The following is a 27806-nucleotide window of genomic DNA, read 5'->3' on the forward strand; positions in this document are numbered from 1 at the left end:
GAGGAGAGGTTGTTTTTTTTTTCTTTATTTTGGTTATTTTTTTCTTTTTTTGGTTTTTATTGTATTAGTAAGGGGGAGGGGATGTAGTTTACAGTTATTTTATGTGTATTTGATTTTCTTTATGTAATTTGAGAATATTAAATAAAATCTTTCAAAGAATCGAGTGTGTATGTGTGTGTGTGTGTGGGGCGTGTGCGTCAGGGTTTGTGTGTGTGGGGGTGTGGTAGGAACTGCCGCTGATCCCCGAGTCCTCCCCACTGCCGCCGCTGATCCCCGACCCCTCCCCACTGCTGCCTGACACATCGATTCCTCCAGACGCTCGAGATTCCAGCCGGCTTCTCTGAGCAGGGTGTCACGGTTGATGTAGTGGTTAGGGCAATGCCTTTACATGGCCAGTGGTCAGGACTGGACCTCAGTTTGAATTCTGCGCTGTCTGTCAGAAAGTTCTCCTCCTCGTTGCTATCAAGTGGCTTCTGTGTTCAATCTTGCCTTTGAAAGTTCTTCTGCATTCAGGACAGGTTGTTCCAGATGGCAGATCAGGCTTGGGTTGGTACGGCCTCTCCTCTCATCTTCTTCTATTTCTGCACATCTGCTGGCTTCAAAGGTTGCTGTTCCCTCTCAGATGATGGTTTGCCAGACCTTTCTGTCCATGGTTCATCCACCCTTTGACAGGTCTTGTTTTTCATCCTGCAGGGTGTCTAGCCACCCTCCTCACCAGGCAAGCCTGATGGGGGAGCCGGTTTAGTCGCCGACCACTCGACCATGCGACAGGTAGTACTGGGTTACATGGTACCAGTAGCACTCAGGCGAGTGACCTGACACAGATCCTTGTTTACTCTTCACTTCATGCAAAAAGGCTCCCAAGTACTCATGTTGACCATGACTGTGGCCAATATGCCTTTGTTGAAGAGCCTCAGGATCCGTACTTCCATTTCAGTTCATCTAATACTAGAAGGGGTGTCCTATAGTTGTTTCCTTGATGCAGAGTTAAAGGCTTTGGTGTGGGTGATGAATGACGTGTACAAAGGTTGGATCTGTTCACTACATTTTTTTGGAGTTGTCGAATTTTTAGGTGTTGGCAGAAATCTCCTTGAACTTTGTTGAGATTCTCCAGGACTGGATGTAGAAATACCTGAACATGTTGATTGTGTTTCCAAGTGTGGCTGCCTTATTGACAGTTGGTCCTGCTACCAGCTCGACTTCCAGCACAAGTTGTTGTCCTCCCTTCTGCGCTTCACGAATCTACAAGCAGTGGAAACAAAAGTCATTCAAGGGAAGAGATGAACAGAGTTGAGGAAGATCACGCGAAGACGACCAATGGTCTTCAGCTCAAAATCATCTTCACTTTTTCGTAAAGATTCAGAGACAATAGAAACCCATTAATCCCCTATCCCTCTATCCCTCCCCCTTCGTCGACAACTCTTCCTCCCTCTCCCTCCCTCTCCTTCCCCTCTAACTCTCACTCTCTACGAATATCCCTCCCCATCCTCAAAAACTCTCCTTTCCTCTCCCTCTCCTTTTCCCCTCACCCTCTCCCTCTATCACTCCCCTTTCCTCAACAACTCTCCCTCCCTCTACTTTCCTCTCCCTCTCCCCCTCACCCTCTCCCAAAATCCCTCCCCTCAAAAAATTTCCCTCCCTTTCCTCCTCTTTCCCCTCTCCCTCTCCTTCCCCTCTCCCTCTCCTCCTGCCCTCACTCTCTCCCTATATCCCTCCCATTCCTCAAAAACTCTCCTCTCCCTCTCCTCCTCTTCCCCTCACCCTCTCCCAAAATCCCTATCCCTTCCTCAACAACTCTCCCTCCCTCTCCCTTTCCCCCTCCTTCCCCTCCCTCTCCTTCCCCTCCTCACCCTCACCCCATTACTCCCCCTTCCTCGAAAACTCTCCCTCACTCTCCTTTCCTCTCCCTCTCCTTTCCCTCTCCTCCTCTTCCCCTCACCCTCAGCCTATATCGCTCCCCCTTCCTCACCAACTCTCCCTCTCTCCTTTCCTCTCCCTCTCCATCTCTTATCGCTCTCCTTCTCCTCTTACCCTCACACTCTTCCCTATATCCTTCCCCATTCCTCGACAAGTTTCCCTCCCTCTCCATCTCCTTCCTCTCTCCCTCTCTTTCTTCTCACCCTCCCACTATCCCTCCCCTTCCTCGACAACTCTCCCTCCCTCTCCCATTCCTTCCACTTTCCATCTTCTTCTCCTCCCCCACTCTCTCCCTATATCCCTCCCCTTCCTCGATAACTCTCCCTCCCTCCCTCTCCTTCCCTTCCCCTCACAATCTCCCTATAACCCTCTGCCTTCCTTGACAACTATCCCTCATCCTCTTTCCCTTCTCCTTCTCCTTCCCCTCACCCTCTCCCTATATTCCTTACCCTTCCTCGACAACTCTCCCTCCCTCTTCTTTCCTCTTCCTCTCTTTCCCCTATCCATCGACTTCTCCTCTTCCACTTCCCCTATCCCTTCCCTTCTTTGACAACTCTCCCTGCCTCTCCCTCTCCTCTTCCCCTCTAACCCACCCCCTTCTTCGACAAGTCTACCTCCCACTCCATTCTTCTCTCTCTCCTTCCCCTCTCTTATGCCCCTCACCCTCTCCCTATATTCCTCCCCCTTCCTTTACAACTCTTCCTCCCTATCCTTTTCTCTCCCTCTCCTTCTCCACTTCCTCTCCTTCTCCTCAAACTCTCCCTGTATCCTTCCCCCCTTCCTCGACATTTCTTCCTCTCTCCTTCCCCTTTCCCTCTCCTCCTCTTCCACTCACCCTCTCTCCCTCTATCCCACCGCCTTCCTTGACAACTCTCCCTCCCTCTCCTTCCCCACTCTCTCTCTTTTTCCTCTTCCCTTCACCCTCTCACTATATCCCTCCCCCTTCCTCGACAACACTCCCTCCCTCTCTTTTCCTCTCCCTCTCCTTCCCCTCTCCCTCCTCTTCCCCTCTCCCTCCCCTGAGTGAGGTGCTGGATTTGGGAGGGGGGGAGGTCAAATGCAAGGGAAAGTCTACAATATATCCTTTCTAGCATTGATGGAGAGAAGGATTTTGAGCTGAACGCTCTCTGCACCCTGAAAGAGACAACATGGTGGAGAGGATGGTAAAAAAACATCCAGCCTGCTGGACTTCATGATTTGGGGAACTGAGTGTAAAAGTTGGTGAGTCAAGTTACAGCTGTATAAAATTTTGGTTCGCCGCATTTGGAATATTACGTAGTGTTCTGGTCCCTGAATTCACGGGAGGATGTCGAAGATCTTGTAGACCTCTATCAAGTCTCCTCTAATCCTTCTACACTCCAGCTCTGTGAACCTTGCCTCATGAGAATTGTTTCCCAATCCAGGCAGCATCCTGGTAAATCTCCTCTGTCCCCTCTCCTTCCTATAATGAGGTGACCAGAACTGAACATAATATTCTAAGTGAGTCATACCAAAGATTTATAGATTTGCAACATGACAACTCTACTCCTGAATTCAAACCACCTATGAAGGAATCTCAGCACACCATAATCCTTCTTCACTCTCCTATCAAACTGTGCGGCAACCTTGAGAAATGTGTAGATTTGCAACCCAAGGTTCCTCTGTTCATCCACACTCTTAAGTAACTGACCATTAACTCTGGACTCAGCCTTCTGGTTTGTCCTTCCAAAATGCATCAACTCTCAGTTATCTGGATTGAAATCCATCCACCACTTTTCTGCCTAACTCTGCATCCCACCTTCATCATTTTGTAACCTTTAACAGCCTTCATCTCCATCCACAACTCCTCCAAACCAACCTCCGTGACATCCGCAAACTTACTGACCTATCCATCCGCCTCTTCATCCAGGTGACATGAAAATCACAAAGAGCACGGGTCGCAGAACAGATCCCTGCGGCACCAACCTCCAGGCAGAATACTTTCATTCCACTACGACACTCTGCTTTCTTCCGACATGACAGCTTTTATTTCATGCAGGTAATTTTTCGCTCATCCCATGACTCAGGACTTTCCGAAGGAGTCTCCTGTGACCGACCTTCTCAGACGCCTTGCTAAAATCCTCGTAGACCTCATCTATCACCGTACCCTCATTAATTTCTTTTGTAACCTCCTCCAAAGACTGAGTTAGATTTGTGAGGCCCAAGCTTGCCTTCACAAAGACATGCTGACTATCCTTGAGTAGAGTGTATTTCTCCAGATCTTCATAGATCCCATCCTTAAGAATCCCTTCCATTAGTTTACTCACCAATAATGTAAGACTAACCCTAATTCCCAAGATTCTCCCTATTACCTTTTTTAAACAAGGGGACTCTATTTACCATTCTCCAATCCACCCGAGTCGCGCTGCCGTCTATCTCCCTCCTTGCCCACGTGAGTGGTGCTGCTGTCTCACCCCCCCCCCACACATCTGGGTCACGCTGCTGCCTCTCCAACCCACCCCCCCACCCCTTCACCAAGGGTCGATATCGACCACTTTGGAGACCCCTAATATGTTATTTAAAGTAACTTAATGTCACTTTATTCGATTCAGCAAAGAGTGGGGCAGGGAGGCAAGGTTAGGGGGGCTTTACTAAAGCTCAGCCTGGAGTGGTAGTTAATCCGCCACAGTTGACATGGCGTTGCAGTCGTGCTCCAATCTTCAAATATGCCTGGATGCAGCAGGCATGGATAATTGCCGATGATTTGCCACAACCCATTTTTTATACACTTGTGGATGCATGAAACTATGCACCAGCTTTGATCTTTTTCAAACTTCGAACATGCGAGGCAGAAGCTTTAATAGTAAGAACCCATTTACTTGTTTCAGATGGTGAAGAGAAGCAACATCCACGTCATTCTGTGCATTTCTAAATGGCACATTGGGGAAGTAGTGAAATCAAATTGCATGAGTGGATGCAATTGCTTTGGATGAGACCTTAAACCACATCCTATATGGTTTTTAAAGAACATACAAGATTCTATCGTACAATAAATTCTGTTCTTTACCCGGCCTCGGGCCTAGTCGGTTCGAGCAGTGAGTCGGAGGAGGCGGAGACCAGAGTTTGGGCAGTGTTCGGAGGTGGAGCGAGTTGAGAGTGACAGGTTTAATTGGTCAAGGCCGATAAAAGGAGGGAAACGCAAAGGAGAGGCCAGCGAGGAGTGGCCCAGTGAGTAGTGGCCTGGTGAAAGAGTGGGGTTTCGAGGCTTTGGCTCGAGAGGGTTCAGCGAGTAGAGGCTGAGGTCGAGTGTATCTAGATTAAGGTAAGACTATATTTTTTTTGTTATTTTCTCTTTCTAAGGTGAGGGGGAAGAGAGAAGGGTTGAGTGTGAGAGCAGTTTGCTCTTTTCAGTGTCAGATGTGAAAGGTCCTGGAGTCTTCGACCTCCTGGACATCCACGATTGCACTAGGTGTACTGAGCTGCAGCATCTCAGGGACCGTGTTAGGGAATTGGAGCTGCAGCTCAATGACCTCGACCTGGTCAGTGAGAGTGAGGCCATCATAGATAGGAGCTATAGCCAGGTGGTCTCAACAGGGCCACAGGAGGAGGATCAGTGGGTTCCAGTTAGGAGAGGGGAAAGGGAAGAGACAGATACAGGAGGGGGCACCTGTGACTGAAGCACTCAACAAATGGTACACCTCCTTGAGGAGCATTCAGGCTGGGGAAGGAATCAGTGGCTGTATCTCTGGCACAAGGTCAACCTCTGTTGCCCAAAAGGGTAGGGAAAGGAAGAGGAGGGTAATAGTTATAGGGGATTCGATGGTCAGGATGACAAATTGTGGATTCTGTGGATACGATTAAGGAAACAGATTGGTGCCAGGGTCTGGGATGTAACTTCCTGTGTCATTTCAGAACAAGTTGGATAGCTGCCTGGATGTGAGGGGATTGGAGGGTTATGGACAGGGAGTGGGTAAGTGGGGCTAGAGTAGCCCACTTAAATCGGTGTGGACTCGAGGGGCCGAGATGTCCTGTATCTGGACTGTAATTGTCTCAGCCAAGATTTATCTTGCAATCAACATCATCTGGTCAATCCTGCATTGCTATTAGGGACCAGTTATGTGTGCAAAATAGCAATGTTTCTCAACTAGGTCAACGATCCTGCTTCATCAATCCAGAAATAAAACATTTCCAAAATCGCAGTGGTGAGAAGTGCCAGGTAAAAGTAAACCTTCAAGATCTTCCACTTGGACATTTGTCCGTTCCAACGTCCTCTTCTGCTCTGATGTTTCCTGACGCAAACGCTGGAATCTCTGTTCGATGGTAGCTAAAATGAACACAAGGTTCTGTTACACATACATTTAAAAATGTCTTCAAAGATTTACCATGTTTCTGGTGTTTTCTTCCCAACAAACACATTTTTTTGGTTTGGAGAGAGAACTGTGGGTTTAGTAATATTTAAAGCAATGCAGAACAGAAGATGACGAGAGAAAAGGTGAGCAAGGAATGAAAAAAGTTTGGAGGGAATCAACGTGAAATAGCAGACAAGTGAAATGAAGAACAGTGAAAAGGAAGGGACATTTGCAAAAGAAAATGGAGAGAGAAAGAGAGGGACAGTTGTGCAACTCTGTTGAAAACATGTTGACTTCAAGGCCTTTTACTCATCGAGAGGAGCAGGTGAAGTGGGGGGGAGCTGGGGCCGGGGAGGAGCAGGAACAACAAAGAATACCCTGCTGAATAGAGAAGACTCTGAGAGCAGCTGCAACCGTTCTCACCAGAACTGTATCCCGCCCTTCAGGTGCTCAGATGCATGGATCTTCAGTGCCCTCCCAGCACAGCATGAGAAATCCCCTCTCATTGGGGGGTCTTTGAGACATCACAGCCCTAAACACTTCCTTGGCTGCATGTTTGCCAGATGTTCACACTTGGTAAATGGCCGCTGCTTAACCTTCTACCATTTCTACATACCCTCTATTTCTATTAATAACTGATCAACAAGACAAACGGAAAATATAGAATTTCTGAGGTTTAGGAAAGGAAACAAAAATGTATAAAAATAAATGAGCTGATAGAGCATCTGGAAAAAAGAAAAGCAACATTAACATTTCGATGGAGCTCGTGACTTCACCGCCTTGCTGGCATATTTTAACATATGTTTCCTATTTCCAGTCTTGTTTCTATGATTGGAAGTTGTCTGGTTTCCAATCATTCAATCTTCTCTTTAATTGATGAGCCACGGACAAGTATGCATGACTGGAGCCTGGCTGCTTTATTAAATAATCGCAGAGCATCACTTTCAACGAATTCACTGCAAGAATTCCCATTTGCCGCCATTTTCATTTCCAACGCTCCAAATATGGTTCTCAATTCAGTACCTTTAATGCAACAATTTTATAAGACCCAACACTTCTAAGATGCACCACTCGAGCAGAAATTTCATTCAATAAACACACATTTTGCAATACTATTGCGATTCTGGCCTACGAGTCTGAATCACTGACCACAATTCAGTGGAGAAAGTTCGATTGAACTTTCTTAAATACTGCATTTTATTCAAACATTGAAGTGTGCACAGTTCTTTAGTAAATGGTCATTTTCAGAGCTGTTTATGAAATGATAGCCTATTTATGACGTGCTAGGTAAAGATGATTCAACATTTGAAATCCAATCAATTGCAAGAAATATTTTAGAATGGTTCAAAGAGGTTGGTGGGTCCCCACTGGTAATTTGCACAATTTGAAAATGTCTAATTTACCAGCTGGAAGCATCACTTGTATTTGTTGGAATTAGAGAACCACCTTATGATCTAAACATCAAATGTTGAAATGGTACCTGTGGTCTTTCGAAGCTGGACTATATTTGGAACAACGTCATTGCTCAAATTCAGCAGGCACTTTGCTGCCTCCTGTAACTTTTCGACACCATCTTCATGTTCAGAAATTTCTCCCTGAAGAACCTGTGATTTCAAAATGACACAATGACTCATTCACAATAAAATTAATATTTATTTCTGTATATCTTAGATTTGCCGATGCCTTGGTTAATTTCGATATTGTCTTTGGGTCAAGGAGATAAACAGCCTGTGAAGGCGATTCTATAAATTATCATAAATACCAACAACTCTCTGGCCTGCTTTGGGGTGAGGAGGCGAACATTTTCAAGGACCCAATAACCACAGGATATTGGAATTTTCTCAAACAACCAGATCAAACTTTCTATTGATCATTACTCATTACTCATTAATGCTTCGAGGTATTTAATACGCCTGATGTTTGAGCATTTTCTGATGCTGTTGAGCTCATCATCTTTATCTTGTCTACATCTCTTGACCGGCCCTGAAGTCCCCTTGCAAACCATCAAGGTCACAAGAAAATATTTAAAAATGTTCTGATGCTTAGATTTACATCAGCATTGATAAAATAATGCTGAAGAACTCATTTGGCTTTTCACCACTAATGGACATAGATTTGGCTGCAGAGGGTTATTCTGCATTAGCGTTTTTCTCCCTGTCTACTTTTACTCCAGATGACCCCTCTCCCCAATCCATCATCCTTCAAAGGTAAATATGTGTTCTCCCTCAGCAATCTGACCCGTTTGCAACTCCTATTCTCTCGAGCACTTAATGGCCCACAGCTTTTCTCCATGACCATCAATCCCAGGCCATTATTGCAATAAATGGTCCGATTTTTCTCTGACTGCAAGACCAGAAATGCCCTCCACCTCAATAAAGCAAAACTTTCTGATTTGTCTTTCTGATGCAAATTCCAATTCCTCAAACATCAACTCCAGTCAACATGATGCCATTAGTTTTGTTAATGATAGAAAAGGATAGGTCTGGGACTCGGGTTGAGATTTTAAATTGGAGAAAGGCCAATTTGAGGAAATTAGAAAGGAATGAGAAGGTGTTGACCTGGAAAAGTATGTGCGGGGTGAGTGGAAGACCTACAAAGGTGAAATTTGGAGAGTACAGACTTTGCATGTTCCTGTCAAGATTAGCAGGCTTAGGAATCTGGTTTGGAAGAAGAGAGGTGTGCAGCAGGTATAGACATCACAGAGCAAATGAGGTGCTTGAAGAGTATAGAAAATGCAAGAAAAAACCTCAAGAAAGAAACCAGGAAGGCTATGTGGATGATAATGGGGTAAATTGGATGAGTAAGCTTGCAGGTGTTGTGGACACTAAAGAAGGTTTTCAAAGCTTGAAGAGGGATCAGGACCAGCTGGAAACATGGGCTGACAAATGGAATTTAATGCAGATGAGTGTGAGGTGTTGCATTTTGGAAGGACAAGCCAAGAAAGGACATACATGGTAACCAGTCGGGCAGTGAGGAGTATGATAGAACAGACGGATCTGGGAATACAGACACCTCATTCTCTGAAAATGGTGTCACATGTGGATAGGGTTGCAAAGAGAACTTTTGGCACATTGACCTTGATCAATCAAAGGATAAAGTATAATTTTCATTGGTGAGACACAATTTGGATTATTGTGTGCAGTTTGGATCACCTAACTGCAGGAAGGATGGCAATTGTGCAGAGATTGACTTGGATGTGGCCTGGACGTCAGGAGCAGAGTTGTAGGAAAAGGTTAAACAGGTTATGATTTTATTCCCTGGAGTGTAGAATGAGGGAAGAATTGAGAGAGAGATTTAAAATGATGTGGAGGACAGAGTAAATATAGGTAGGCTTGTTCCACTGAGAGCAAGTGAAATACAAACCAGAGGACATGGGATAAGGGTGAAGGGGATAAATTTAGGGGGAACATGAGGGAGAACGTCTTCACACAGAGTGAAGAGGTGGGAGAGTGGAACAAGCTGTCCGTTGAAGTGGTGACTGTGGGCTCAATTTTTAATTTGAAAAGAATTTGGACTGGTACATGGATGGGAGAGGTATGGAGGGCTATGGACTAGGTGCGTCAGAGGGCCTCGGCAGAAAAAGGGTTCGGAACAGACAAGAAGGGCCAAAGGGGCCTGTTTCTGTTCTGTAATATTGTAAGGTTCTATGGTTCGAATACTTCTTTGGAATAAATCAATCTCTGCCACTTTGCAAACAAATCTTACCTCCAAATGTGCTCCAAATCACCACTTTCCTCCCACCCCCCTTCACCTGTTCCTGAAACCCCCATCTATGGAGTTATCGTCTCTGCACCTGATGATCCCATTAATGATTTGCTGAGATTTTTTGCTCTGCTGTTATAATCTTGGAGGTCGTCCAAAATTCTGCCACCATTTTCTTAGGCCCCCATTAAACATGGATAAGGTCTGAGGAAACCCATACTGAAAATAGACACACAATGAGAGCAGAACTGTTTGGCTTCTTTGTTACAGTTTCCAATCTCGCCCCCACCATCTGGAAACAAATTGGCTGTTGGATCTTCATCAGGCTCCCATTAAAACCTGATCAAGTTGGAATGAATGGAGCTCAACTTCCTATTTCAGGTGCCAAACTTACAACCTCCCATGTGGCCTTAACCACTGTTATTGGATGTGCACATTATCATTATTTCAAAGCATTCATCATTCTACTCGTAAATTAGAATAAGCAACATTACACAGTGATTTATGAAATAACAACTTTAATTTACCATGATATTTTCAAGTTCTTGCTGCAAGATTTCTGGATTAGGGATGGCCTCCAGCTGAACCATTCGTCTTTCTCTTTCTACTCTCTCTAGCCACAAACGCAGCTCATCTGCCTTCTCTTGCCATTGTTCAAATACCTTGGTGCTAAGACGGATTCCAAGTCCAATGCACTATAGAGTGAAAGAAATGAATGAGTATGTGGATTTTTAAAATGTACGATTTTGTGATGCGATCAAATATCGAGTGTCCAATCGATCCAAAATGGGTCAAGCGATACATTACTGGTCCATTACTTATGCCAACTATCATTTTTTTGTTCCCTGCATCAAGTTTTTTGAGGGTCACAGACAAAAAGGCAATGTTCACTCCTCACCAAAGGTGAAATGCCTGTTACCCTGCCGTACTGTTCCATTTTCTTGTTATGTCAATAAATCTTTTAATTAATATTTTGAGTTTGCTTTCAAAATAAACTGATGGTCAGGAATATATCAGAAGCATTGAAAACCTTCACAAATTTAGTGTGTCAGTGAAGATTAGACAGAAATTCTTTTGGGGCTGGGCTTGTTCCAGCCGAACACTCTGCATTTCTGTTATGCCATTCAAGCCTAACCCTTGGGTTTAGGACATACTGAGCCAGCGAGGTGACCTTTGTGGATTGGACACATTACACCGTGTTCAGTGACAAATGCACGTGGGAGGCCAGTCTGGAAAATCTTCACCAATTATGATCTGTTCGACATTTGATTTTATTAAAAGGAAATGAGTTCATGACTTATTTTCTGCAGTGGTCTCTGTCCAACTCGAGTGAGTTTGGCCACCAAGAGAGCTCCACAATACTGGAAAGATTTGATCATTGTTCCTGTTCTTCATGGGTATTATTAATCACAGCCGCAAACCTTTTCCAGAGCCACTCTTATAAGACTAAAACTTACACAAGTTGCTCAGTCTATCAAAATGCTCTCATGTTACTGATCTAAAGTAAAATTGGAGTTTAAATGCTATTAGTCAAAAAAAAGGAGATATGTCATACTTCTGATCGAAGTGCGTTGAAGCGAGCATCGGCGCTTTCAACCGTCTCCTCCACACGTTGGCTTATGGCATCAGGATCAATTGGGATCTTGTAGCTTTCAATTGCATTCCTGATTTCAAAGAGAAAGGCAGCATCGAAGAGACTTTTCCAAGATCGTCTGAGGTATCTTAGATCCCCTTTGAGAAACTGAAGATCATTGAAGAGGAATTTCTGCTTCTTAAGTTTGAATGTCAATGACGTGGAGTCAAATTCCTCAGCTTTTATTTTTTGTAGTTCCTTTTCTGAATGAATCATTAATGTTTCAAATTCATCATTATCTGTTTAAAGGAATATAATGGTGAAATAATCAAAATGATCAAATAATACCAGATTATATAGACTTTGACACATTGACAGGATCCTGTAATAATTACAAGTTGGGGTTATTCCAAACCACATGTAGCTTTCAGTTGTCTTACTTAGAATTCTTTTTAACTCTCAGTAAATAGTATTTTATAGTAATCTGGAAAATAAATGAATACTTTCCCTCACCTTTTCGGAACTTCTGCAGTTCTAGATGCAGATCCTCAATCACGTTTAATTGAGAATCTGCACTTGATAAAGCGGATTCGTACTCCTCCATCAAGACATTCAAGTTCTGCTGCAGTGCAACTTCCTCGTCTCGCAAAGGGTCCTGGACATTTTGTTCCAGGAAAGTCTGAGCTGCCTCTATGGCCAAAACCAACTCTTGCTCTTTCTGGGACAACTTTTGGCGATGTTCCTAGAAAAGAAACAATCCTAGGTTCATTTTTATTGCTCCAAGTTGTCTTGGGGGAGGTAAGGTTTCTATTTATTGCATTTGCAATTGAAATAAAATATTCAAGTTTCCCAATTTATTAAAAATCAGGGTACCAAAACACCCTTAAATACACACAGGAAACATACTTCAAGTCCAGAAATCTAAATGGTTTTATGCTTTCGGAGGTTTAATCAACTACCTTGATCTACAATTCTTTGCTTGTGTCAAAGGATGAATCCTGCTGAGATGGAGTAGAATATATTCCATATTTAATTTGACTGACAAGAAAATAAATCCTCTCCTTCAGTATTTGTACACAGTCCCTTCCCTGTCAAACAGACTTACTTTTATTTAAACTTAAGCACATTAAACTTTTGTCATTTGAATGATCTCATCCTTAACTTTCAATTCAGGGATTTAATATTCTTTCATGATGTAAAAGAGAACACGTGAAATCTAACGAGAGGTGACTGTGATCTAGTCAGGAGAATGTGAACTAGTTTGTAACTGTGTAAGAATGCACCCTTCTCACTGAAGTAACTGTGGGGTGGATGTCTATGTATATGAGTGTGTCAACATTTTTAAGAGATGGTGGATCTTCTTGTCTTTTTTCTTCACTGGTATCACTGTTTCCTTCACGCCAGACTTGCACATCTTCGCCCAGTGGTTTGCTATGCCGTAGGCTCCACATTCAGAACCGTATGCGGGGCAATCATTTTGGTCACGGAGGGGTGTTGTCCGCTGCCCTTCCTACAGGTCCTGGGGGTGGCACTTTTCTGATTGTATTTTTTATAGCATCAACCCTTCCTTCTCTTTGCTGTGGGTGGGTCTGCATTGATAGGGATTTCATTTGCGTCCTCGTGGCTTTGAAGACTCTGGCTGTGTCAGAGTCTTTGGCCAATTTCAAGCTATCCTTCCCTAGAAGAGACTTTTGCACTTCAGGATGGGCATATTAGTGGATCAGCTAATCTTTCCTCTATATCCTTCCATCTGCATTTTGCAGCATTAATTTTTGGTGTAGTAAGGAAGTTAGTAACAGTCTCATCAGTCTCTTACACAAAACCTTGAAATTCATTGCATTCAAGTCTAGGATTAGAGCTGAGTTCAAGGTGAGAAACAACCTTTGCAAATATCTGCTCTGGATCATTTTTCTCCACCCCGTAAGCTCTCAGCTATTAAATAAGTCACGGCCTGGCTCCCCTGTCCAGACATGTATAGAACTAACCTTCTCCTCGCTGTTGCATTTTTAAAATAGCTTTTCACTGCTAAATTGTACATCTGCTGAAACGTTTTAAACGATTCAACCATGTCTTCAGCCTCCCGTCCATCACTGGGTGAACTGCTGTTGCACCAGCCATTCATTTCCAGGTGTACTTTTTCTCTTCTTCCCCTTCAGATTTCAGTCACTTCCAATCCATTTTATAGTTTTATTCTTGTTCTCTCAGACCGACCACTGCCAACATGTTCTGTCTCCGTGTTACCTGGGAGGATTCTTAAATAACTTAAAGATGCAAGATTCAAATAACAGAAGGGAGTTTACTTACTGATGCCTTCCACCATCTCAGGAAACTGTTCACACTCATACTCATGTATAGGTGCCCCCCAGTAGTGCACGACGGTTACCACAGTGAGAAGGGTGTATTCCTAGGAAGTTACAAAAGAGTTCACATGATCCTGACGAGATAACACACCCGTCTCACTGTCGTAAATGTCGTGCACCAATGTGGGGTGCATGTCTATGTGAGTATGAACATTTCCTGGCATGGTGGAAGGCATCAATAAGTAAAATCTCTTCTGCTATTTGAATCTTGCATCTCTAAGAAGATGCAAGATTCAAATAGCAGAAGAGATTTTACTTCTGCTATTTAAGAAGCCTCCCACACAGAGACATAACGGTGACTTTATTGTATTTATCTTTACCATTTGGTTCAACTTCCTTTGGACTTGACAAGACTTTATTCAAGTCGCCTTATTCCAAAACAAACCAGGCTGTCAAGCACACACAGGGCAATAATTTGCATACATGTTAAGCAATGCTTTACGAAAAGAAGATAACATCAATTGGTAAATGTTTAAAGATCTTTGCTCTTTTTTAACGATGAAAATCTGACTTGAGCACTGCATATTAAGGAATGACAAACGTGAAAATCTATCCCCATTTGAGTGAAAACATTCTGGGTAATTATCATTTTCACATTAGTGCTTCAAGATGCAGGTGTCCCTGCCAGGGCCCAAACTGAACGAACGGCAATATCTTTCCCAGTTAGAAGGGAGAGGAGTGTGGAGGGGAATCAGCAGGTAGTAATGTTCCTACGGACCTAATGCACGTCCCTCTCCATGTCAGAAGGCTCCTCTTTGGACATATTCTTGGAGTCGAGTAGATGTCGTTCACTCCGTTGATAGAATACAGGACTACCTCAGTGGAGAGAATGAATGGAGGGCTAATCAAGCCAACTGCTTTGCTCTGCTGTTGAGGTCCTTGGGCCCTTTGGGAATTGTGCTCATCCAGTCAAGTGCGGAGCAAAGGTTCGCCACCTACTGCTTGACAGGTAGCCTCTGATCTGTTTTAGTTATCACAGTACTCAAAGTGGCTGGTCCATGTTAGGACCACAGTGAGAAGGAGACCTGGAGTCATGTGACAAAACCCAATTGAAGTACCATTATGCAGGTTATTGGTGAACAATGCCACTTTATGTCACAGTGTGTGCGACACACTTTCCATCGGGCAGCTGATTAAATAAAGTATGGCTTTGTCCTGCTTTTGGTAGATGGACCAGATACCTGAAGAATTTGTCACTTTGTCAGAAGGATGTCAGTGGATCAACTGTGACAAGAGGTGCAAAAAAATCTAGACTGAACTTCTCCAGTACTTCGAATGTGATGGAGTCTGGTCCTATTTGTCTGCTGCACTTGGTGTTCCTAAGTAAATCAAATAGGGTGAAAGTGATTTCTGTGATGGTGTCGGAAGAACCTGATGGAACATGCTAGAAAGTGTCTTAACCCCAACATTGTTATTCAGAAGCTGAGGCCTACCACCACTGAGAATGAGGAGACCGTTGGTCCCTCTTTTCCTGTTTACTGTTCATGACCCAGCCGGAAGGACGACAGAGCTCAAATTTCATCAGCGGTTAATTCTGTCTTTGGAATGTTATTTTTTTTTCTGCATTGCCTGCCCACTGTCCAGTGTTGTAAGATTATCAGTCTGGCACCTCATGTGCATCTGCATTCCCTATTAAACCATGGTGATGACTTGTCTTGGTTGTAATGGGAGAACTAACGATGGTAAGTAACACTTTCCTGCTGCAAATGTTAAAGGCCCATCGTACCTTTTGGCCACTGTGATTCCAGCTGTCAATTTATTCTGAATCTATCCCATTTAGCACAATGGTGCTACCACACATCAGAATTGAGGGAGCCCCTGGAGAAACATGGGATGAGTCTTTCTGCTCCTGCTGTCACCAACAGTTGCCTCAACAACAGGAAAATTGTGGTAGTGAGGGGGTGTAGCCTTACTCACTCTCTTTTCCAAACCAATCCCTAGATCTGCACAAGGATCTGGCCTGGTTGAGTGGACGAACAGTGACGTTGCTACGCCAGAATTCATTCCGGTGGTGTATGCTTCCTCAACCCTTTTTGGTTGTGAATAGCTTGCATGGCCCATTCAATGGGTTATAAAGAGTTAATCACATGAGTGGGTGCTGGAGTTATCAAAATAGGGGAGGAGGTTCTTCCCTTTACAACATCAAGATCCACATTATCTGAGAATACAGCATTACTGAGGTGAAGAGTTTTTGTTAAGAAGCTGCCATGGTGAGATTGTTAGTGAAGGGCCTCTGTGACCATCGTCAATCACTGCCCCTTCATTAGTGAGTTAATCATATTCCCGTCATCTCTCATCACTTGCGTGACTGGGCCAGAGCAAAGAACAGAAAGTAGGACTGAGTTAGAAAGAGGATCTGCTAGATCTTTGAATAGGATTGGGAGAAGATCGTCAAAATTCAATTCAACATTATTTGGAAATTGTGTTAGTCATTATTTAAATGAAATTTAGTCAGTCGCCTTTCATCAAATCTGTACTGATCAGAGGTTCTGATGAAAAGTCCAATCCAAAATATTTTTACAATTGTTCGAATATACACTTATCCAAAACACCTGGAAGTGTTCATACCTTCAGGCCTTGCTGGTGGTCATTCAGTCTTTCGCCCATCTCAGCAAATGACCCCATCGCATCGTCCTCTTCCTCCATCTGGAAACCATCACCTAATGCGTAGAATTCGTCTTCGGTGATATGAACTCCATAGTGACCCTCGACTGCCAACCATTTCAGAAGATCACCTACTGTCTTCTTATGTTTTTGTAGGTGACCTTCTGTTGTTTCCTACAAATTGCAAAATCCTGTTAGTTTGAAGACGTGTTGTACTTTCCTGGCAGCAATTCCATATTCCCTCATCTATTTGCAAACCCTTGGGATTGAGGAGGATGTGAAACCACTTGAGTGGAAGATGCCTGTTTATAAACAGGGGCCATTCCACACCATTTCATCGGAATATGCACATGGGCAACACGTGGTCTTGCCCAGTCTTGGATCAATACGAAAAGGATGGAAAATACTAAAGACCAGCCTCCTATACACACACACGGGCATCGACGGAATTCCGCTTCATCATTTCCCTGCTCATGTCTCCCTAACACTGCCTTCATTTCTCGGGCCCCTTCGTCTAATCCCTCCCCTTTCATTTCAAAGGCCTTCTCTGCGTCTAAAGCAACTGCTACTGTTGGCGCTTTACTCCCTTCTACTGCATGAATTAAGTTAATAAATTTACAAATATTGTCTGTTGTGCGTCTTTTTTTAATAAATCCAGTTTGGTCTAGATTTACCATTTTAGGTACATAATCTGCTAATCTGTTTGCTAATAGTTTAGCTATTATCTTATAATCTGTGTTAAGTAATGATATTGGTCGATATGATGCTGGTGCGAGTGGATCTTTCCCTTGCTTTGGTATTACTGTAATTATTGCTGTTTTACATGAATCTGGTAAGCTTTGTGTTTTGTCAATCTGGTTGATTACTTCCAGGAGGGGAGGAATTAATAAATCTTTAAATGTTTTATAGAATTCTATTGGGAATTCATCCTCTCCTGGTGTTTTATTATTTGGTAGTTTTTTTTTATTATCTCTTGTATTTCTACTATTTCAAATGGTTCTGTTAATTTATTTTATTCCTCTATTTGTGATTTTGGTAGTTCAATTTTAGTTAAAAATTCATCTATTTTGCCTTCTTTCCCTTCGTTTTTAGTTTGGTATAATTGTTCATAGAATTCTCTAAAGTTTTCATTGATCTCCGTTGGATTATATGTGATTTGTTTGTCTTTTTTCCTTGATGCCAATACAATTTTCTTAGCTTGTTCTGTCTTAAGCTGCTATGCTAGGATTTTGTGCGTTTTTTCCCTTAGTTCATAATATTTCTGTTTTGTCTTCATTATGTTCTTCTCCACCTTATATGTTTGTAGTGTTTCATATTTTATTTTTTGATCTGCCAATTCTCTTCTTTTAGTTGTATCTTCCTTCATTGCTAATTCTTTTTCTATATTTACTATTTCCCTTTCCAACTGCTCTGTTTCCTGATTATAGTCCTTCTTCATCTTGGCTACATAACTTATTATTTGCCCTCTAATGAACGCTTTCATTGCATCCCATAGTATAAACTTATCTTTCACTGATTCCGTATTTATTTCAAAGTACATTTTAATTTGTCTTTCAATGAATTCTCTAAAATCCTGCCTTTTAAGTAGCATGGAGTTTAATTTCCATCTATACATTCTTGGAGGGATGTCCTCTAACTCTGTTGTCAATATCAAGGGTGAATGGTCCGATAATATTCTAGCTTTATATTCTGTTTTTCTTACTCTATCTTGCTTACGAGCTGATAACAGAAATAGGTCTATTCTTGAGTATGTTTTATGTCTACCCGAATAATATGAATATTCCTTTTCCTTTGGGTGTTGTTTCCTCCATATATCCAAAAGTTGCATTTCTTGCATCGATTTAATTATAAATTTGGTTACTTTGTTCTTTCTGTTAATTTTTTTCCCAGTTTTATCCATATTTGAATCCAAATTAAGGTTGAAATCCCCTCCTATTAATATGTTCCCTTGCGTATCTGCTATCTTCAGAAAAATATCTTGCATAAACTTTTGATCTTCTTCGTTAGGTGAATATACATTGAGTAGATACCAAAACTCCAAATATATCTGACATTTTATCATTACATATCTCCCTGCTGGATCTATTATTTCCTCTTCTATTTTAATTGGTACATTTTTACTGATTAATATAGCTACTCCTCTTGCTTTTGAATTATACGACGCTGCTGTTACATGTCCTACCCAATCTCTCTTTAATTTCTTGTGCTCCAATTCAGTTAAATGTGTTTCTTGCACAAATGTTATATCAATTTTTTCTTTTTTCAGTAAATTTAGCAGTTTCTTCCTTTTGATTTGGTTATGTATTCCGTTAATATTTAAAGTCATATAGTTCAACGTAGCCATTTCAAACTTTGTTTATCTTCCCTTTCCGTTTCTCCATCATCACCTTTCCTTCTTATCCATTTCTGTTTTCTTGTTTTGAACACTTTATAAGACAACATTTCTAAAACATCAAACATTTTCCTTATTCTCCTACTTAAAACTTCTTTAACCCCATTCTCCCCTCCCCCTCCTGCGTTGCCCTTTATCCCTTGTTGGGCAAACACATCTCCCCTCTCCATTTGGATTTGCGAATTCACTCGCAAATGTCAACTGATTTTGCAGTGACCGTAACTCATCCCCACCCAGCCCCCCCCGGAAAAGATTTCAATTTTCATATGTAACAAAGGTCACTCTTTTAATTCCCTCCTTATTCCCTCTATTCCCTTTCATTCCCTTATTAATTCTTATCTATACTCTATATATTTTCCTCTAAATACGTATACATTCATGTATACACACACATACATACACATCTACATATATATATATATATATATATATATATAAAATATATACATACATATACCCATATACACACATACATATAGTTCGTGGTCATTTTTACTCTCATTACATGTCTTCATCTCTCTGCTTGTTTTGTAGTTGTTCTGCAAATTTTCGTGCTTCCTCTGGATCCGAGAATAGTCTGTTTTGTTGCCCTGGAATAACTATTTTAAGTACCGCTGGGTACTTTAACATAAATTTATATCCTTTTTTCCATAAGATCGTTTTTGCTGTATTGAACTCCTTCCTCTTCTTCAGGAGATCAAAACTTATGTCTGGATAGAAAAAAATTTTTTGACCTTTGTATTCCAGTGGCTTTTTGTCTTCTCTTATTTTCTTCATTGCTTTCTCCAATATATTTTCTCTTGTATATCTTAAAAATTTTACTAAAATGGATCTTGGTTTTTGCTGCGGTTGTGGTTTCGGGGCTAATGTTCTATGTGCCCTCTCTATTTCAATTTCTTCCTGTAATTCTGGTCTTCCTAGGACCCTGGGGATCCAATCTTTTATAAATTCTCTCATATTCTTGCCTTCTTCATCTTCCTTAAGGCCCACTATCTTTATATTATTTCTTCTAATGTAGTTTTCCATTATATCTGTCTTCTGAGCTTACAGCTCGTGTGCCTCTTTAACTTTTTTATTAGATTCTTCTAATTTCTCTTTTGTCCTCTACTTCCATTTCTACGATTATTTCTCGTTCTTCCACATTCTCCACTCTTTTTCCTATCTCTGATATGACCATTTCTATTTTATTCATTTTTTCTTCTGCATTCTTAATTCTTCTTTTTATCTCATTAAATTCTTGTAATTGCCATTCTTTCACTGATTCCATATATTCTTTGAAAAAAGATACATCCATTGTCTTGCCTTTCTCTTCTTCTTCCACTTCTTTCTGTTCTTCTTCTTCTTCTTCCTCTGGATTGACCATCTGTTGTTTCCTTCTTTTCTTTTTACCTTCTTCTTTCTTGTTGTCATTATTGTCTCTGTTCTGCACCAGCTGCTGTGCTGCAGGTGTCTCTCTCAGCTGTGGAGATCGACTCCGCAGCTGTTTCCCCCTCCCGTCAGTGTGTTTTTTTTCTTGCGCGGTTGCGCACTTTTACTCGGCTCTGCGAGCCATTTTTGTAGTCCCGAGCCCGGGACTTCCACTGACCAGAGGGAGCGGGCTTCTCTCTCCGCGGCGGGCCTCCTCGGACAGGTAAGGCCTTCACCTTCTTCTTCCGACGTTCTTTCTTCTTCTCTTCTTCCCGTTGTTTTCGACTTTTCTCTCTTCGCTGCCATTTTCTTCTCACCTTTATTTTTACTTTGTTTTAAATTTTAATCTTGTACCTTTGTGTTTTGTGTGTTTTTTTTAAACTTTTCCGGAGAGGGCTGGAATTCCCTGACCGGCCACTACTCCATCACGTGACTCCCCCAACTGGATCATCTTCAGCTGTCATCATTTTCTTAGTCACAGACCTAGTTACCGCACATGCAGGATATATCTCACCATCCTCTCTAACCACATCCTTACTAGGCCAATTTGTCAATCTTAAAACTGACCCAACTTTATTCTCTGACAAATCATTCCCCAGCAAAAACGAGACACCTTGCATGGGTAACTCCTACTACAACAGTTCCTTTGACTAATTCTGAATTTAGCACAACCTTGTGAAGCAATATTGACCCTACCTCATCTCGAACACCTTTAATCAAAGTTGTCTCCTCTGTGTCTGTCCTTTGATCCACAGTTAAAACGGTTTCTAACAACAATGACTGAGCAGCCTCAGTATCTCTAAGAATGTTAACTGGAACCTGAGACAAAGCCCTCTGACACAAAAGGCTTGAAAACATCCATGACCTACTGATCAGGTTATGCACCTCTGCTCTCCTTAAATTCCACTGTTTCTGTATACATGGTTCTGGTTAAACCTGTTTTTACCTTTTCTGTTTCAAGACTAGACAGTCACACGACCAGCTTTCTTACACAAATGGCATATAAATACAGAAGTTCTGTCCTTTCCTACCTTTCCTTCATCTTTTTACTGAACATTTTCTCCAGACTTTATTTCAGCCCTACTATCCTGCTCCATCCTAACCTTATGAACAGGTTTATTAATCTGGTCCACATGAGCTCTCTGAAAATGCCTATTATTCTGGAATGTCCTTTTGTGAGTCTTCCTCAACAAATTTTCCTTCACATGTAATATTTCACTATTATAATCCTCTACGTTTGTACTTTTCTCATCCAATGTTTAACTTCAACAATTTTCAATGCCTCAGAAATAGCCATCAGTTCCTATTTTCTCACCTTCTGCAGTTCTGCAGGTGATGGTTGTAACAAAAATGTATCAACATCCATTGCTGCAGTTTTTCCAGACACAAGCTTTCTGTAAGCTTGTAAAAATAGCCTGCAAAAACATCCCAATCAACTAATAAATCATGAAACTGCAATGTTCAAATCCTAAAGGATGAGCCCCCATAAAATGTTACGGAGTCCAGATGACCCCAAAAACCAGTAGCAATAGATATGCACGACAACACAGGGTTATTTAAACAAAAGTAGTTTAGAATTTTATTTGAACATGAAAACAGAATTGAACTTTAACTTATTACTTAACCTACCTAACCCACTTAATCCGCCCTCAAATACTAAGTGCAGGTGAGTGTAATGTGTATTGAAGATTAGAAAAGTTCTTTGGATTACAGTCCAATCTCACTGGTTGCAGGCAATTCTTGCAACAGTGCTCATACATTAGCATTAACAAAGTTCACCAAGCTTTGGTGTTTAACAGACATATGGTTACCACTCAGAAGGGCTCTTGCTGGTTTTCAGAGAGAGAGATTCCATTTCCAGAGCATCTGCAACTGATTTCTTCTTAATTCTGTCTTTCTGACAGAACTTGCCCCCTTCAGGGTTCTCCGGATGATCCTTTTTCTTTCAGGTCATCTTTCAGACCATCAGTCTTCTCTTTTGACCAGGCAGCCTTCCAAAGTTTGGCAGCTTGTCCCTCTGGAACAGATTTCTCTGACTCCTTCTCTCTCACTCCCTCCCTCTCTGAGAGCAAAGCTGTTCTAACTCTGCCTGCTAACGCCACATGCTCTCCTAGGCAAGCTGTATGTGGATACTTTGTTGCTCCTTTGCAAAAAGCAGGATGCAATAATCCTGCTAAAATTCTGGGTTTTCAAATGTGTGTGTGTGGAAGCTGCTCGAGTAATTCATTCCAAGCTACCTCTAAAACTCTTGTCACACTGCACATTCAGAGATCTGAGAAGAACCCTTGGCCGATCCAACTTTGCTTGAAAGTAAACAACAATCACTAGCGATCTGTGGTCGTCTCAGCCTTCCTTAAGATAGGTTGCAGACACCACCTTATCAATTAGTGCATTGGATCAGGTAGTGCCGGAAATACACAGAGAAGCCGCTGTGTGGAGATTTCACAGAAATACAGTTTAGAAGCAGGAAAGGATCAGATGTTATTGAACAACAATGAAAGGAACTATTAGCATGTGGTCTACAAAGTAACCTTTTTGTATACTTTATTTAAAATCAAATTCAAAATCCATAATAAAACACATCATATTAACATACAAAAATTTCCCCCATATATACCCCCCTCCCACCCCCTCTCTTAGCTCCCTCCCATCCTCTACAACCTCAAACTAAAGAAACAAACCATCATAGTCGGGTTTGATGTCACCAATCAACCATGACATATTTAGACCCATACATTTCACAGAGGGACCCGCACATTAACAAAAATGGTAGACGCATGGCGTAAATTGTAAGTTATCTTTTCCAATGGAATACATGATTGCAAGTCCATGTGTGATATAGAGAATTTAGGTTAAAAAGACTTAAGTTAAAATGTGATGATTAATCATAAACAGGGAAGCCAGAACGGACAGAGAGTTTACTAGCAGTCAAGGACAGAAGGAGCTGCTGAATATGTTTTTTTAAACCTATCTTTTCATGGTCATAGTGAGAGACATGCAGGAGACAAAGGATTGATAAGAAGTGTGAGAAACAGAATTCAGTGAATGTAGAGTTCACAGCGTACGTAACGAACGTGATAATTAATAATGCAGTTATACTCAGAATGTTTTTGTAATACTAACCAATTAAAACAGTATTAATAAGAAGGGGAAGGGCAAATAATAAAGGTATAAAAATCAATGCACTGTATGTATCGGGGCTTAACTGGTGAGAAACCAGTTGAGTCCAACTCTGCAGACTTGTAAATAAAGCTTGTCGTGTCATCAGTTTTAAAGAGACTCATGTGTGAGAAGTTTTATTTCTGACACATGTGCCATCTCTGAATACTTAATTCAATTTAATCTTTCCAGGTTATAGCTTTACATTTTCTCGCTACTGCCTATTCCAACTGAATAAATGCAATTTGAAATGTATCCAATTTCATTTCCAAACTCCATTTTACTTCATATGTCCCAATAAAAATGCCATAATTCCATTCAGAAAGGGTTTCACCTGATCACCTAACCATACTGAATGTAAAAAAGACCCTATCTATTCCCCACATTGAAAACACATATCCAAAGAGATAAATCTATACTTCTTCAACTTCTCAGGTGTTAAGTAAAGTTGATGAATAAAATTATAATGAACGAATCTTTATCTTACGTTTACTGGCTTAGTCACACTGTCCTCACATAATGTCATCCAATCATCCTGAGAAATTAAAACCGACAGATCCTTCTTCCTTTTACTTCTCACTTTATAAATATCCGACTTAGGCATCTTATTTTGTAATAAAGCATACATTTGTGTAATCAATCCCCTTTCCCCTCCTTCAATAATTGAACATTCAAATCTCTTCCTTCGAGGTAATCTCAAACTGTGTCCAAAATTATCTAGTAACAAAGTTACTAAGCATGGACCTGATCCATTTTTTCATTCTATCACTGACATGAAACAAAATTTCCAGCTTCATAACAATCTTCGGCCAAGATAATACCTTTCTTTTCCCAAATATTCAGGAATACGTGATTTATTTTTATACAAAGCTTATTTTAATACAAAGGGTTTTAGCCGAAATTTTGCCCTCAGCACCAATAGCAACGTTGGTCCGATACCATATTTCCATGAAATGTTTTAACACCGGTAAAGGATAATTTTGGAAAAGTTGAGCATTCCATTTATAAATAAACTGTTGCATTCTTTGTTCATGAAGCTGAGCCATTTGGATTTTAGCCCAACGTAAAGATTGTTGTGATCCAACCATTCTATTAATAAACTTGAATTGTGCCGCTTCATAATAATCCTGAAAATGTGGTAATTATAAAACTCCAAGTCAATTTTTGTATAGATACTCTTGCCAATTTACCTTTTCATAATAAAGATCTTCCCAGCACATGGAAATCCTTAAAACCTTTTAGGAATCCCACATGTAATTGATTGACAAAAATACTGAATACGGGGGAAAACATTCATTTTAAAACACTGTCGTGATGGACACAACCAAGAAAGACTCAGCCACCACATTGAAAGCCATTAATGATGTTTTTATTCAAATTCAGCCCGCGCCCGCTTAAGGGCAGCCTAAGCTCAGTCACCTCGTGCATTGTGATATCAGAATCGCTGCCCCAGGCGTGCGCTGGGCAGGTGACTTGAGGCAGGGAGAAAACCTTGACAGCGCCATCTTCCCATGGCTGCTCCGCCATGTGGCGTTATACACCATGGGAGACTGCGCCGCCACATCGCCCTATTAAAGTTATCAGTAAATCTTTCCACCTATTTAAATCTAATTTAATTTTATGCTATAATAGTCTATAATTCAACTCATATAAATGATTATAATTATCATCTACATTTATCCCAAAATACTTAATTTTATCCAACCGCTTAAATGTAACAATATCTGCAGTTTGCATAATCCATTCTTGTCAAAGGCATCATTTCACTCTTATCCCAATTAACCTTATATCCTGATAATGCACCACACTGTTCCAACCTTGCATGTAACCTTCCTAACGACTGCGTAGGATTTGTTAAATATATCAAAGCATCATCGGCAAATAAATTCATTTTATACTCTTCCTCATTTGCCTTAATATCTTTAATATCACCATCTTGTCTAATCATTCGCGCTAACGGTTCAATAACCAAAGCAAATAAAGCCGGTGACAAAGGACACCCTGTCAAGTTGATCTAGATAATATAAACGAAGAAGATACTTGTCCATTTGTCACCACTCTAGCCAATGGATTTTTATATAAGGCCTTCACCCAACCAATAAAGAGTGGCCCAAATTTAAATTTTTCCAATACCTTAAACAAAAATCCCCATTTTACTCTGTCTGCAAGGTAACCTTGATTAGAGAGAGGCATTAGATTAGATGTATTTTTTAGATTTAATTTTTCGAGTTGTTTTCTTTTTCTTTTTATTCTTTTGTTTTGTACAATTTATTTCAATAAATGGGTTCACCATATAGATTATTTCTTATTACATTACAACTCCGATTATCTGAAAGGGCTGTGACCAACCGGCTGCTGCCGAGAGGCCGCTCTCCTGGATGACGGCAGGACAAGGGATTCTTCCAACCACTTGCTGGGAGTGAGTGGTGTGCAGTTTGATGGGAGAGTTGGAGAGAAAAGTCAATAGGGGAAGGTAAAGAAGGAATAGAAAAAGAGAGGGGAGGGAGTTACCTGAAACGAGAACAATCGATGTTCTAATTTCACGTGCAATAATTTTTTTTTCAACCTGAGAGGTTAGTTTGTCTCTGAAAAATATTTCAGATAAATGCAGATTCCTGATTTGTTTTGGATATCTTCATTTATTTGAATTTTTGTAAACTTTTGGATAAATGAGGATTTCAGCGAATCTGATTTTGGATGATTGGAGTTGGAGTGTAATTGTTTTGGAGGTTAACAAGTCATCCTGAATGTAGTTTCATTAACTTTGTTTTCTTCGCGTGTCCTTACTCGTAATGGAATGAATTGTCACGTGGTTTTCAGATTTCTGTATGTATGCTTATATGTTAAACTCAATAAAAACATTTTACCAAGAATAAGCATGTGGTCTTGAAGGTAAAAGTCACAGTTAAAACTTAATGACTATTTTCAAATCCACTGCAAAGCATTATCTTCATCATGTGAACCATGGCAGTGAACAGAACAAAAGTATCTGGAAAAAGCAAGGCAAAACACCTTTCAGGATTGGCCCAATGAACATTGGTTCAAGGGTTGCTGAAGGCATTGCAACTGAACACATGGCACAGGGTCAATCCCCAGAGACATTCAGATTTTACACCTATACACTCAAGGCTGAGGTTTCTGACTTGAATTTGATGAAAGGCAAACCACAGATTCTTGGTGCATCTTTACGAAGAACACTCTTGTTTTGATTTCAGCTAGAAAACCGGGACTCCAGTCTTTCATCAGTCTTTCTTCCAGGGCAGAAACCAAAGGAAAGGGCACATTCTTCTGGGGGTCCTTGGTTAATATTTACTCTTAAATCACCATGGCAGAAACACAGAACATAGAACACTGCAGCATAGTACAGGCCCTTCAGCCCTTGATGTTGTGCCAACCCATATATTCCTTCCTAAAAAAAGCACTAAACTCTCCCTACTCCAAAACAATAAAGAGAATTTAATTCCTGCCTTTGACAGCCAATTGTTCCCAGAAGAAATATTAAAAATAATTATACTTCAAATGTAACAACAGAAAATGTTGGAAATAGTCAGCAGGTTGGTCACCTCCTGACTTGCTGGGAGTTTCCAGCCTTTTCTGTTCTTATTGAAATATCCAGTAATTCCAGTTTTATCATTTACACTTTAAACCTTGGGGATCCTTTGTGCTGTGAAAGGAAAGAGAATGTTTTTCATTTTAATTTACAAAAATAAGACTATCTGGACCCATTTATTAAGTAGGAATGTATAAATTCCAAGTAGGATTCACTTGTTGATGACCTTGTTTAAGTTTCAGAATAAATGAAGCACCCAATCTGTAGATGCTTTGGAAAAAGATAAGACAAAGCATAACTGATTTACCAACACTGAATTGGAGGTAATTAGCTGCGAAACACCAAACTCTCCTTATAGGATGAGTGTCTGATGTTTACGTGAGTAATGAACCTTGTGCACACAGTACAACTTATGTTCATTTCGACATTGCCTCATAGAAGGTTTCACACGTGACCGAGAGTACCTGCTGCGTGTTTTCTTCCCTGCGGTCGACATTGAAGTCTGACGATTCCTCCGCAGCAACTCGGGAATGAAACCACCTGCCTCTGATCTTCTTGCAGCAGTTGCACGTCATTCTTTTCCGAGGAGTGAGGGATCTCCTACTCTGCTCCTCTTCCCCAGCCACTCGTGCCACTCGTAGACAGCACAAGGCATTGCCCATTCTCCTGCAAGTCACACGCGAGGTGTTTCCAGTGACGTGTGATGTAGTAATTCAAATACGTCACCACCGTGAGCCTCACTTGGCCAAAAAGCCCTGGTATTCGGCAAAGACTGTGCCACGCGCTCGCACCACGTTCAACCCTCACAATGAACACGACTGCAGTCTCAGCAACT

General features: G+C 41.2%; 1 protein-coding gene across 3 annotated transcripts; it reads right to left on the minus strand.

Moving 5' to 3' along the window:
* LOC138759074 (microtubule-actin cross-linking factor 1-like) lies at positions 1 to 27806 on the minus strand. Of its 3 annotated transcripts, none has more exons than XM_069928940.1 (8): positions 27436 to 27806; positions 16428 to 16637; positions 12013 to 12241; positions 11482 to 11798; positions 10454 to 10621; positions 7705 to 7828; positions 6104 to 6199; positions 1 to 1242 (listed from the first exon to the last, which is right to left on the minus strand). In XM_069928940.1, the coding sequence occupies exons 1-8, from the start codon at positions 27631 to 27633 to the stop codon at positions 1235 to 1237; spliced, it is 1350 nt and encodes a 449-aa protein (XP_069785041.1). In that variant the 5' UTR covers positions 27634 to 27806; the 3' UTR covers positions 1 to 1234. The 3 variants fall into 3 exon arrangements, with proteins under 3 accessions (XP_069785041.1, XP_069785042.1, XP_069785043.1); XM_069928941.1 differs by lacking the exon at positions 27436 to 27806 and adding an exon at positions 23909 to 24121; XM_069928942.1 differs by lacking the exon at positions 6104 to 6199.

This window comes from Narcine bancroftii, chromosome 3, assembly GCF_036971445.1.
Source record: "Narcine bancroftii isolate sNarBan1 chromosome 3, sNarBan1.hap1, whole genome shotgun sequence".
Lineage (NCBI taxonomy): Eukaryota > Metazoa > Chordata > Chondrichthyes > Torpediniformes > Narcinidae > Narcine > Narcine bancroftii.